General features: G+C 46.3%; 1 protein-coding gene across 1 annotated transcript; it reads left to right on the plus strand.

Moving 5' to 3' along the window:
• The first annotated feature begins 10,280 nt into the window (after positions 1-10,280).
• Positions 10,281-10,833, plus strand: LOC125529842 (histone H4). The gene has a single exon (XM_048694264.2). The coding sequence runs from the start codon at positions 10,369-10,371 to the stop codon at positions 10,678-10,680; it is 312 nt and encodes a 103-aa protein (XP_048550221.1). The 5' UTR covers positions 10,281-10,368; the 3' UTR covers positions 10,681-10,833.
• Positions 10,834-12,318: the final 1,485 nt, after the last annotated feature.

The following is a 12,318-nucleotide window of genomic DNA, read 5'->3' on the forward strand; positions in this document are numbered from 1 at the left end:
TTCATGATGTTGCTTTTTTGTTGAACCATAGACCAGTCAAAGGCGTTGGGGATCATGGTGGGTGCAAGGTGACATGGTGCCTGCAAGTCTGATGCGCTCAGTTGTCGATATTGTGTCCTGTATGCCACATCTTCACTATAAAAAACCACTTCTTTCTCACTCATCGCATCAGTAACAAAACCCCGATACTTTGGCGACCCCAAGGAATTTGCCTGTGATCAGGTAGCTATCCCCTTAATCCATGATTATAAATCTCCTAATTAACCTCTCCATGTCGTAGGTTTCACATCTCACGTGGTCTCACTCTATTCCCGCAAGTGCTACTGGGCATGACGAATAATCTCCCAATTAACCTTGTCACGTTGTCGGTTTTACTTCCCACATGGTCCGACTATATTAAAATTCAATCCAGATACGTTTCAACCATCTTAAGCTGTCTACAACGCGGGGGTTGAGCCCACGCGCTGGGATAGAATCCCTGATCGTTACGCCGACTTCCGGGTTGATCCTGGGATTTCATTTTGCGTTGATGCCTACACAACCGCCGGGTGCTACAGGGAGTTCCTTGTGTTATCAGGAGAGGAAGAAGCAAAACAAAGCGTCTGTCAGATGTCATTTAGCATTAGAGACGAAGGCGCTAACAAAGTCATTAAAGCATCAAGTTAATTTTTTAAGCGCCTATGTAGGTGCTTTGCATCGGATATGGTCTTACTATATTAAGTTGTATGTGATTCTGATGTAGGGTAGAACTCTAATCGCCCGATCTTTCATGAAAGGAGCGGATCCCGCGAAGAACATGAGGAACACGAGGGGAAAACGAGGGAAACACAAAGGGAAATACAAGAGAATCACTCAACCAACAAGAACAAGTTACACATGCGCTAGATCCTCAAATACATAAAGTAAGATACACGATCCACAATCAACTAAGGACGATACAAAGGTAGCCGGTTCTTCTCCGTGAGGAGGTCTTGTATCCATGAGGGGATCTTCTCCGCGAGGAGGTCTTGAATCCAAGTGGATCTTCTCCGAAGAGGGGTCGCGGTCTCTCTCATGGAGTAGATCCGGATGGATGAGCGAAGCTCTATCTCTAAGTATGAGCTAAACCAACGCTAACCCTCAAATGGTGGAGGTGGAGGTGTATATATAGTCTAGGGCCACGAAGGGGTAAGTGAGGGCGAATGGATACATGGGCTCGGCCCGATACACTGTGCACAGACAGGCGTCGGATGTCCGATGGGTACCGGACGTCCGGTGGCTCACGAGGGTCCGGTCGTCCGGTACTTGTCGGACGTCCGGCGTTTTGGCTCGGTTGACGTGGCGCCGGATTTCCGGAGACGGTCGGACGTCCGGTCACTGGAGTGTGTCGAACGTCCGGGACTTGTCGGACGTCCGCTCGTTTGGCTCGGGTGCGGGATTGCCGGTCGTCTGGTCCGGGCCGGTCGTCCGGTGGGTCTTCAGGCGTCGGACGTCCGGTCCCGACCGGTCGTCCGGTGGCTGGAGCTTTTTCCGTAGCTCTTCTTCTCATTCCTCGCGCTTGGTGTCCTCGCCTTCTTGTCCATGGTCTTCCTCTTGGTTCCTGGTCATGCATAGCACACATGTTTGAGGTAGTAGCCATGTCTCACGTATGGAAAGTGATGGTTCGAAGAGGAGTGAGTTCACCTTGTGTCCAATGGTGTATAGATGAGGTCTCGTCTTATGTTCTCTTAGGGCTTAAAGAGTAGTCGGAGTGTACATGGGGATGAATGTGGGATGCTCCGCATCATCTCCCCCCCCCCTTGGGAAAGATCCGACCTCGGATCGTGATCCTCATCACCATGGAAACGGTAGTCGTGGACGGACTTGTTGTTGGACGGAGTGGAAGACGTTGCGCAATCCAAGTACTCCAAGGTGTCGCCGGAGTGGTATACATGCAAAAAGAGCAAACACAAACGACACTCGAAAATACAATGGTTAGAGCACACAAAGTGTCCATCATGTAAGAATGAGTCCGTGCAACAAGATTGATCATGACAAGGTGCATGAAGCTTATCCAAAAGATATGGAAATGTATGCACAACATTCATGGTAGCAAAATCATTCATTGTGCACACAAATGTATTGTGGATGTGATCAATGCAACCACGGTGCAAAATGATGTCATAGTGAGACGGTTTATCAATAGCATGAATATGGTAATGGATGCTCAATGTGATGTGATCATGTAATTGATGGTAGGCAATAAGATCATGATGTATGAATATGCCATCAAGGTATATCACAACAAATTTGCTAATGAAATGCACAAGCTCATATATCATGGATGACATGGGAATACAAGATGCAACAAGGCAATCATGATGTGAGTCAATCCATGCATAAGATGCAAATTTGTCATGTGTATGATATGTCCATCGAGCATGACATGTGTGAACACAATCAACAAATATGGAGGTGTTGGTATACCAATGCTCGATGTCGTGGCATGAGTGGAGGTTCGAAGGTGCATCCAATAAATCCGAGCGCTCCTCAACTTGAAGGTCCATGGGTTCCATCTCCAATGTCGGTCCTCCATCCAATAGATGTAACATGTAGACAAGAAGAAGGAAACAACAATGAAAGAGTGACCCATCCAATATGCATATTTGAGGATGGCTCAAAGGGAAGGAGTTCACCTTTAGGAGATTCTCGCAAATGTTGGTGTTGCACATCGTGTATGCCTTCACATGACCAAATTGTGTCATGACGGTATCGCCTTGTGAATCCTTCAACATGAAAGAACATGACAAACACTCGGAAAAACAAATGAGGTTAGCGGAAAACCTATCATTCGTGCGGTAAAATACCCAACAAGTGGATGCATCATGCTCATCATAAGAAAGGACAAGGGAGCATTTCATAGTACAGAGGCATATGATGTGAGAACAACCAAATAGAATAGGCGCAAGCAAGCAAGCATGCATCACAAGATGTATCATGTGAGAGGCATGAACATATACGTCATCAACCCAAGAAAGCAAGTAATAATGGAACATGGGTGATGCGACAAAGCAAGCAATCATATGAATCAAGGCAAGCAAGCTAGTAGTGCGAAGATGCAACGTACTAGAAGGAATCATGTTAAGTATGTCATGTGTGCAAATGGTAGTCATGAATAATGCACAAGACACATCACAAGTATGAACGCAAGATATGAGCAAAATAGTATCAATAGCAAGAGGCACATGATAAACATGGCAATAGCAACAAGGATCTCCACCAAGCATGCAAATACACATAGAAGTAGCATAATGGTGAATCATGGGTAGATGCAAGCAAGGGTCACAATTGCATGGCAAAGGCATATAAGCAAGCATAGCATGCAAAGTGAACACGGTAAAATGAGCAAGAAGCGAGAAGCGGTATATAGCCCATAGCCGTGTGAGAGCCAAGTGAAAGAGATGCGCGTAGTCGTTGCGCGAAGAGAGTGGTGGAAAGGATAGTTCACGGGATCCCAAGTCATCTTTGCTCTCAAGAGCTTGTTTCGTCAACTCTTGGGATTGAGAGGTTGACGAGTATACGTGAGTACCTACACAAAACAAAGACAAAAGGGAAAATTGTGTGTGCATGGTAGATGTACACATCATCCATCATGATGCGCACGTGCAAGTGTTTGTTAGCACAAAATAGCCAATGCTCGAATAAATGAGATGCGTGATATAGAAACATGTCATCCATCATGATAGGTTTGTTGTTATGTATAGCATAATGGAGACTCAAAGGATGTAATGCATCATGGGAAATATGTAGAGCATTGTTGTTCATGGAATGCATATGGTGCAAGCAATTATGGGAATCATGCAATGTATGGAATGCATCAAAATCTCCTAATACGCATGAGGAAACTATGGGGGTCTCCTCATGATCATTAGTGGAAACATCACACAGAGAATATTGACAACATCCAAAACAAAGCATATGTGGAACATTGTGATCATGGCATGGCATAGTAGATGAATTGCGCAAATCATGTAAAGGAAGCATGTCAATATCATCACAAGAAAAACAAAAGCCAATGACCATCATCTCGTCATCTATGCTGTAAGTGCGAATGGGATTTATGTGAATGGGGCATGCATAGTCACTATGTTGAGATTTAAATGATGCAATATGAGATATCTCACTCATAGCATATGACAAAGGTTAATGGATTGTCAAACATGATGTGACCAATAGAATTTTCACATGATACCCTATGGAGCATAGCATCACAACTAGGCAAATCAACATGCTCATCATCATATTTGTCATAAATAGGTAAGTCATGACATGAAGAAGTCGCACTAGCATGAAGCATGGGTATAGGTGTGTCAACATCATGCAAGCAATCATTCGTAAAATAGTCCACTAGTGGGACAAGAGAAGCACCATCACCTATGTTACCTTTGGAGCATCGCTCATGTGTTGTAGGTGAGGTGTCGAAGACCAAGGCGTGGTCATCTTCATCGTAATGGAACCATGTGGGTGGTGCATCTTCTTTCACCATGGCCATCGTTGTCTCCATTGGAGGCATGGACTCGTCGAGGATAGGCGTGTCGTCATGTAGGAGACCTAGCACCAAAGAAGAAAACACACCAGGAGTAGAGGTTAAGTCCTTAGAAATCAAAGTGGCCTCACATGCCGTGTCAACTACCTCACTCACTAAGTGTTGTGGCTCACTCACTCCCTCTCGGATGCTCTCACTCATATGGTTGGTGGAGTCACACAAATGGCTCTCAACCTCACATAGGATGTGTGGCATGCTCTCAAGTGTGGGGCTAGTGGTGGTCACACTCATCCTCTCATAGGAAATGCTCTCAATGTCACATGTGGTGGAGTCACTCATGTTACTCATGTGGTGGTGGCTCTCCTCACATGGAAATTGGGGCATCTCGTCACATGTCGTTGTCGGAGAGATGTTGGTGCAAATGTCTCCATGCTCAAGCATGTCGTGGTCGTAGCCATGGATGAAGGCCGAAGATGGCACATCATCACTCTCCTCGAAGACCAAAGATAAGGTCTCATGTGCGGTCTCGTAGCTTGACTCGGAGTATGAGCCCAATATGGGCGCCATCTTCATGTTGTTGAAGAGGTTCGTGCTCGTCGCCGTGGTCGAAGGGGATGGCCCTTGCTCGACCTTCTTGTCGCCGTCTTGTTGTTGGAGGCCCAAATGATGTGGCACCTCGTAGCTCGTCTCCATGACCGAAGGACATTTACCATGCTTGGCCATCTTCCTTGGGGGGGCTTCCGAAGATGGAAGTGTCACCCTCGCTCGTAGGTGGTCGCCTTGGACTTGATGAAGTCGTTATAGGCGTACTTGTGGGAAGTAGGCGAAGATGTCGTACGTCCAAAGGCGAAGATGCCTTGATAGCACTTGGCAAAGATGCCGAAGTGGTTGGTGTAGCCGTAGCTCCGTCTTGGTGGTGCTCGTCTCGCGGTCTTCTCTTGTGCTCATGAAGTTTGGACTTGGCGTGAAGTAGGGCTTGTTGGGACTTGTAGGAAGGCGCTTATGGAGCATCATCATGATGATGGTGTCGTTGTCGTGCTTGAGCTCGTAGTAGATGTCGTTTGTCGTCGTCGTGCACATGTTGCTTGGAGGTGAATTGCCCTTCATGATGAGGTGGATCACGAACGTGATGGTGGTCGCCATGGAGATGTGGACATGGACGTCTTGCGCTTGTGTCGCTTGGGCACTCCGAAGAGGATCGATGTGCTTGCCGCCGCCTTGAAGATGACGAAGGGGAAGTAGACTTGATCAAGGCCCGAATCTCCTCCATCCTTGCATCTTGCTCCTCATTTTGTGCGGAAAGCTTGTTGTCGATGTAGTCCCCTTTCCTCGCTTCAGAGTGACGAATGTCGATGGAGAGGTTCTCGATGCGCTCTCGCAATCTTGATTGTGCGCCTTGCATTTGTCGTTGTCGTTGTAGATCGAAGATTGACGCTTTGGTGATGTAGTTGTTCACGCCGTCGTTGTTGTGGAAGACCAGAGATGAAATGCCTTGCCTATCCATCACAAGATTCGAGCCAATATGAGTGGAGAAAGAGAAGAACGAATACCCAATGTACCTTCACCGAAGTTGAAAGTGGATCAATGATCACTCCAATGTGGATAAGGAAATAGCACAATTGGTACTAATTCTTGTCGGTTTCTCACACCTACACAAGTAAGGCTTATGGTGGAGCTCGGTGAGGATAGTGGCACAAAAATTTAATGCAAAATGTTAGCAAGAGTCAATAATGTTGAAAGAGATTCACAAATTCGCAAGTGTAACAAGTAGACCAATAGCAATATGTGGCACACGGAAACACACAGACGGATAGATAAATGGGGTCGTGCAACCAAGGATGAGCACAAAATGTGGAATCCACGGGAAACGCTCGTGTTGCACAACTCAAGAGAGACGCTAGCACGATTGCTCTATAGGCGGATACGACACTTGTGCACAACCTATGATATGCAAAATGGATAAACTTTCTATCCCAAGTATGCTATGTATGTATGGTTCCCGGTGTTTGATCCAAGATGATCGGATATGACAATCTTATGCAATGTGGTGGATGCTATGGCTATTGCTTACAAGCTTCTTTGCTCTTTCTCTATTGCCACGATACCGAGATGAGACGGAGGTTACCGTCCGTGGCGATGATGAGTGGCGGTGATCTTGATGGAGATACCAAGATGATGGAGACTCGTCCCTAAGTAGCTGAAACACCTTAGGAAACGAAAAAAACCACGAACTCAAAATCTCAAATGTCAAAATGGTGGTAGCGGGATGCGGTGGTGGTTGTGGAAGATCAACGGGATTGCGGAAAGGCAATGATGAGTTGTGGAGTACGCAATGCGGAAATGGAGTGTAAGGTGGTGGACTATACACGGTGTCGGAGTTGGAAGCACGGTCCCTAAGTAGCCGAAACACCTTAGGAGACACAACTCACAACACAAACAAAATTGTGTTAAGTTAGGGTGGCAGAAGTGTATAGTGGTCAAGCCTATGCGGAAGTGGTGGTGGTGGTTGATGAAGAAGCAACCGTCCCTAAGTAGCCTAGACACCTTAGGAGACTCGAATCACTCCTCAAGCAACCACTAATACGACGGGGAACAAAATTGGTTAGGTTGCGGAAGTCGGTGGTGGTGTATCGGATGATGTGGTGGAAGTCCTAGGCAAAGATGCCAAAATTGTCAAAATTTGATGTAGCCAAAAGATGTTGGTGGTATTTTTGTGAGAAGGAGGATGTCAAGAGCTTTTTAACGAGCTAAAGAACGTCAAAATCGGACTCCGGATGAATTAGTTATGGCCGAAACAAAATTTGAGCGAAGTTGATATCTACAGGTAGCGGACGTCCGGAAAAAAACGGTCGTCCGGTCACAGGACGTCCGGTCGGGTCGGAAATCCGCTGATTCTGCTCGGGTTAGGGGGTTCCGGTCGTCCGGTAAGGTCGGACGTCCGATGGTTCCTGCGGCTCCGGACGTTCGGTAAAGGGCCGGTCGTCCGGTGTATCGGGGTTAACTCCAGATCCGAGATTCGGGACGTGATTTTGGGCGGAATTTGGGGATTTTGGGGTCAAAATTGATGAGATTTCATGGATGAAAGATGGGGAAACTTGGGGAGATGCTAGATCCACTTGAAACCAAGCAAATCCATAGATCAAAATCAACAAAACATCATCAAACCAACAAATCACAAAAAAAATTGAGACTATTTTTGGTGGGGATTTTTGAATTTAGGACGAAATCAAGCAAAAGATGGCTAGAAAACGGTGGGGGAGGCTCCGAAATCGTGATCAACCTTGCTCTAGATACCAAGATGATGTAGGGTAGAACCCTAATCGCCCGATCTTTCATGAAAGGAGCGGATCCCGCGAAGAACACGAGGGGAAAATGAGGGAAACACAAGGAGAAATACAAGAGGATCACTCAACCAACAAGAACAAGTTACACATGCGCTAGATCTTCGAATACATAAAGTAAGATACACGATCCACAATCAACTAAGGACGATACAAAGGTAGTCGGTTCTTCTCCGTGAGGAGGTCTTGTATCCACGAGGGGATCTTCTCCGCGAGGAGGTCTTGAATCCAAGTGGATCTTCTCCGAAGAGGGGTCGCGGTCTCTCTCGTGGAGTAGATCCGGATGGATGAGTGAAGCTCTATCTCTAAGTATGAGCTAAACCAACGCTAACCCTCAAATGATGGAGGTGGATGAGTATATATAGTCTAGGGCCACGAAGGGGTAAGTGAGAGCGAAGGGATACATGGGCTCGGCCCGATACACTATGCACAGATAGGCGTCGGACATCCGACGGGTACCGGAAGTCCGGTGGCTCACGAGGGTCCGGTCGTCCGGTACTTGTCGGACGTCCGGCGTTTTGGCTCGGTTGACGTGGCGGCGGATTTCCGGAGACGGTCGGACGTCCGGTCGCTGGAGTGTGTCGAACGTCCGGGACTTGTCGGACGTCCGCTCGTTTGGCTCGGGTGCGGGATTGCCGGTCGTCCGGTGGGTCTTCAGGCGTCGGACGTCCGGTCCCGATCGGTCGTCCGGTGGCTGGAGCTTCTTCCGTAGCTCTTCTTCTCGTTCCTCGCGCTTGGTGTCCTCGCCTTCTTGTCCATGGTCTTCCTCTTGGTTCCTGGTCATGCATAGCACACATGTTTGAGGTAGTAGCCATGTCTCACGTATGAAAAGTGATGGTTCGAAGAGGAGCGAGTTCACCTTGTGTCCAATGGTGTATAGATGAGGTCTCGTCTTATGTTCTCTTAGGGCTTGGAGAGTAGTCGGAGTGTACATGGGGATGAACGTGGGATGCTCCGCATCAGATCCCTTCATGGCTTCATTCGACCCCCCCACCCATATTACATGTGTGAATATGAGAGGTAGATCCCATTACTTATACACAAGACATGAGATGGACCAAATATATTAGTATATTACATCTATCCAACCAAAATGTACTTCCTTTGTTTCAAATTATGAGATGTTCTATTTTTTTTTCTGAATCAAATCTATATAGACACGTCTTAGTGTGTTTGTTCACTCATTTCCGTCCATACGTAGTCCATATTAAAATATTCATAACGTCTTATAAATCAAAGGAACCGAGGTGATACTAATAATTTATTTAATCTAATTCGTCCCGGCCAAACATATGAGTAGAACCAAGGTCCTCATGGTCCCCATCTCCCCCATTTGCCGGGCACACCTCTTATTCCCGTCTCCAACTTGAGACAAACACCCACTTATCAAACCCGGTGCCACGTCATCGATCCGGAAGCGGCGGGGTTGGGCGCGTCGGCCATGGTTGAAGGGCGGGAGGATTTTAGGGAGAAGTGGTGGGAATGAAGATGGTGTGCCATAGTCTGACGAGCCTGGGGAGGACGTCGCGGGCGTCCGCTGCATCTCCGCGAGGAACACAAACTCAACACAATTTTGGGCCGAAAATGAGTCAAAGTGAACGAGAAAGCAGACATTTGTCCGTTTTCGTCGGCGCGTTGGGTCATGTTTTTTTGTGTGTGTGGACCCAAACAAATCCGTGCGAACGAAATGGGTCGGCGTGTTCAAGTTGACCGAAGTTTCTGGCTTGTCAAAGTTTCCTCCTTGTTTCTCCCTTTGTAAATAATGAATGATTTTTTCTCATCTGATATCATGGACTGCCTTTTTATAGTTTCTTCTACCTGTTCTGTTAGAGATAATTTAGAGCATTGATGAAAAAGAAAAGGCGAACCGATGGAGATTAGGAAACGATGTGAATTATTTGTATGATATCATATTGTATTTGTTATACTCATGAGCGCACTTATAATTTTTTGTTCCTGCAAATACAATTGACACGTCATTTAGAATTCTAATAACATACTATGAAAACTAAAAAAAATCACAATTGTTCTTATTGTTTATGTGCATATGAGGTAATCTCACCACTTCTACATAAGACGAGAGATGGATCAAATCCATTCCATTCTGTTTCTCCAGCCAAAGCACTAGCTTGCAACCAGTGTATTTTACCCAATTTGCCCCAACCAAAGTAGGAGTACTAGTGAAACAGACTGTAAAAATAAAATAAAAATCTGAGCGAAACAGAAGCATGAAACAACCGCCCAAATCCCACAAACGGCGCCACGTCATCAATCCCGGCCAGCACCCTCCCACCTCATCCCACCCTTCTGATCTCAATCCAACGCCGCATCTCCACCGTCTCGCGGATCGACCAAGCAAAGCATCTCCCTCCCGCCCCCAAATCTCGCAGTTCCCTCCAAAATCCTCCCCATATAAACCAACCCCCGCGCCCTCAAATCCCCAATCCCATCGCAAGCATCAGACTCCCTCCAAAGCAGCTCCTCTTCTTCCTCCCAATCACACTCCCTCGGAGAGGAGCGGCCATGTCCGGGCGCGGCAAGGGCGGCAAGGGGCTGGGAAAGGGCGGCGCCAAGCGGCACCGGAAGGTCCTCCGCGACAACATCCAGGGCATCACCAAGCCGGCGATCCGGAGGCTGGCCAGGAGGGGCGGCGTGAAGCGCATCTCCGGCCTCATCTACGAGGAGACCCGCGGCGTCCTCAAGATCTTCCTCGAGAACGTCATCCGCGACGCCGTCACCTACACCGAGCACGCCCGCCGCAAGACCGTCACCGCCATGGACGTCGTCTACGCGCTCAAGCGCCAGGGCCGCACCCTCTACGGCTTCGGAGGCTAGATGCGTGGTGTGCTGTGCTGGTGGCGGCCGTGTTTCTCTGTGTGATTGTGCCGTGGTGGATGGGATGTACTCCCTGTCGTGCGTTTGTGTTCAGTAGTCTGTAATACCATTATGCGTTCAATGAAACTGTTCTGATCCTGATTTCTGACCAAATGCTTCAGTGACGAAATCGTTTTTATAAGACATACTGATTTGATAAGTTCATTTTCTTCTTCTTTAGATTGTATAGCTGTGCAGCTAGAATTTCACACAGTTGCAATCTGATCAGTCTTTTGTCACGATTGCAATCTGGACGAGTGTTTCCGCTCAGTTACCTACAGTACTACAGTTGCCACGTTTAATTTGGGTTCAGTGGGAATGAATCCTGTTTCTTTTCTGCAGTATTGTAAGGTAGTGCACAAGGATCGGGGTTCAGGATCTAAAGATGTTGTAGTCCTGTAAATATTTCTGAATCAAGCCATGCGACACTTATAAGTCTGTAGAATGCAGAACAAATATCTGATGCTCTGCAGTCTGCACTAAGCATAGTTTTTCTTCCTAATAATCATCTCATTCCTCAGAGGAATATATTGTAGAGATTATGTTCTTTTCCTAATGACCTTGTGCCTGATAAGGATAAACAGGATGATTCTCTTTTCTCTTATTGAGAAATTGTAAGTCGCTGTCACTAATTCTCTAGAGCAGGAAATGCTTACCAGTGTATGTTTTGCCAAATTCCCAATCATCAGCCACAACATTAAAATTGGTCACTGATCATTCATTCCTGCGGGGTCGCTTGAGGCCTGTTCAGCAACCGGCCCTCTGTGATCTCATTTGATGTGCCATATCCAGCGCCACCACCATTGCTGATTAGAACCATGAAGAAGCTCTTCCCATACACTTGAGATTGCGCACCGCCTTCAGGAAGGCACTTGACGCTGTTCATAGGGAAACATGACAATTTCGGCCAACAATCTTACATCTCTTTACATATTCTTTCGACAGGCTATTACAAATCGATTTATTACCTGACCACGTGAATTTTTGCTGCTCCGTGAAACAGTGGTTCATTCTCTACATCTATTCTTTCTTTGGAAATACAGCTAATTGCTAAAGCTTTACAGTTGATGAAGTTGAAGTCTAACATAATTTAGACCCAAAACACATCAGGGTGGATATTTCTGGCATTTCCTTCCTGCAAATTCCCCTCTAAAACATAAATCTTGAGGATAGAAAGAGCACAACAACAATACATTTGTTAAACGATTTATTCATGAAAGCATCTACAAGATACATCTATTTAAGTGTGCCATGGCAGTACTTGCCAATTTACTGAATTTGAGTGGGAAGTATTACAGAATCCTAATGTGTGCATCTTGAATACTATCCTCTTTTCACCCTTTGTCAAATTATTTGTAGTTATAGCTTTGCTTTAAGTCAAATTTCTCAACATTTGACCAAGTCTATGGAACAGTGGTACTAGAACCATGACAATTAATTTGGATCAGAGGAAGTACTAATATCTACAACATCAAATATACGTAGCACGCAAATTTGATATAAGTTTTTAATAAACTTGGTCAAATTTGTCTTAGGACAGAGCTAGAACTTTAGATAATTTGGACACATGGAGTAATACTCAATGGCCAATGGTCAGCT

The sequence above is a fragment of the Triticum urartu genome, chromosome 2A (genome assembly GCF_056163025.1).
Source record: "Triticum urartu cultivar PI428250 chromosome 2A, HENAU_Tu73, whole genome shotgun sequence".
Classification (NCBI taxonomy): domain Eukaryota; kingdom Viridiplantae; phylum Streptophyta; class Magnoliopsida; order Poales; family Poaceae; genus Triticum; species Triticum urartu.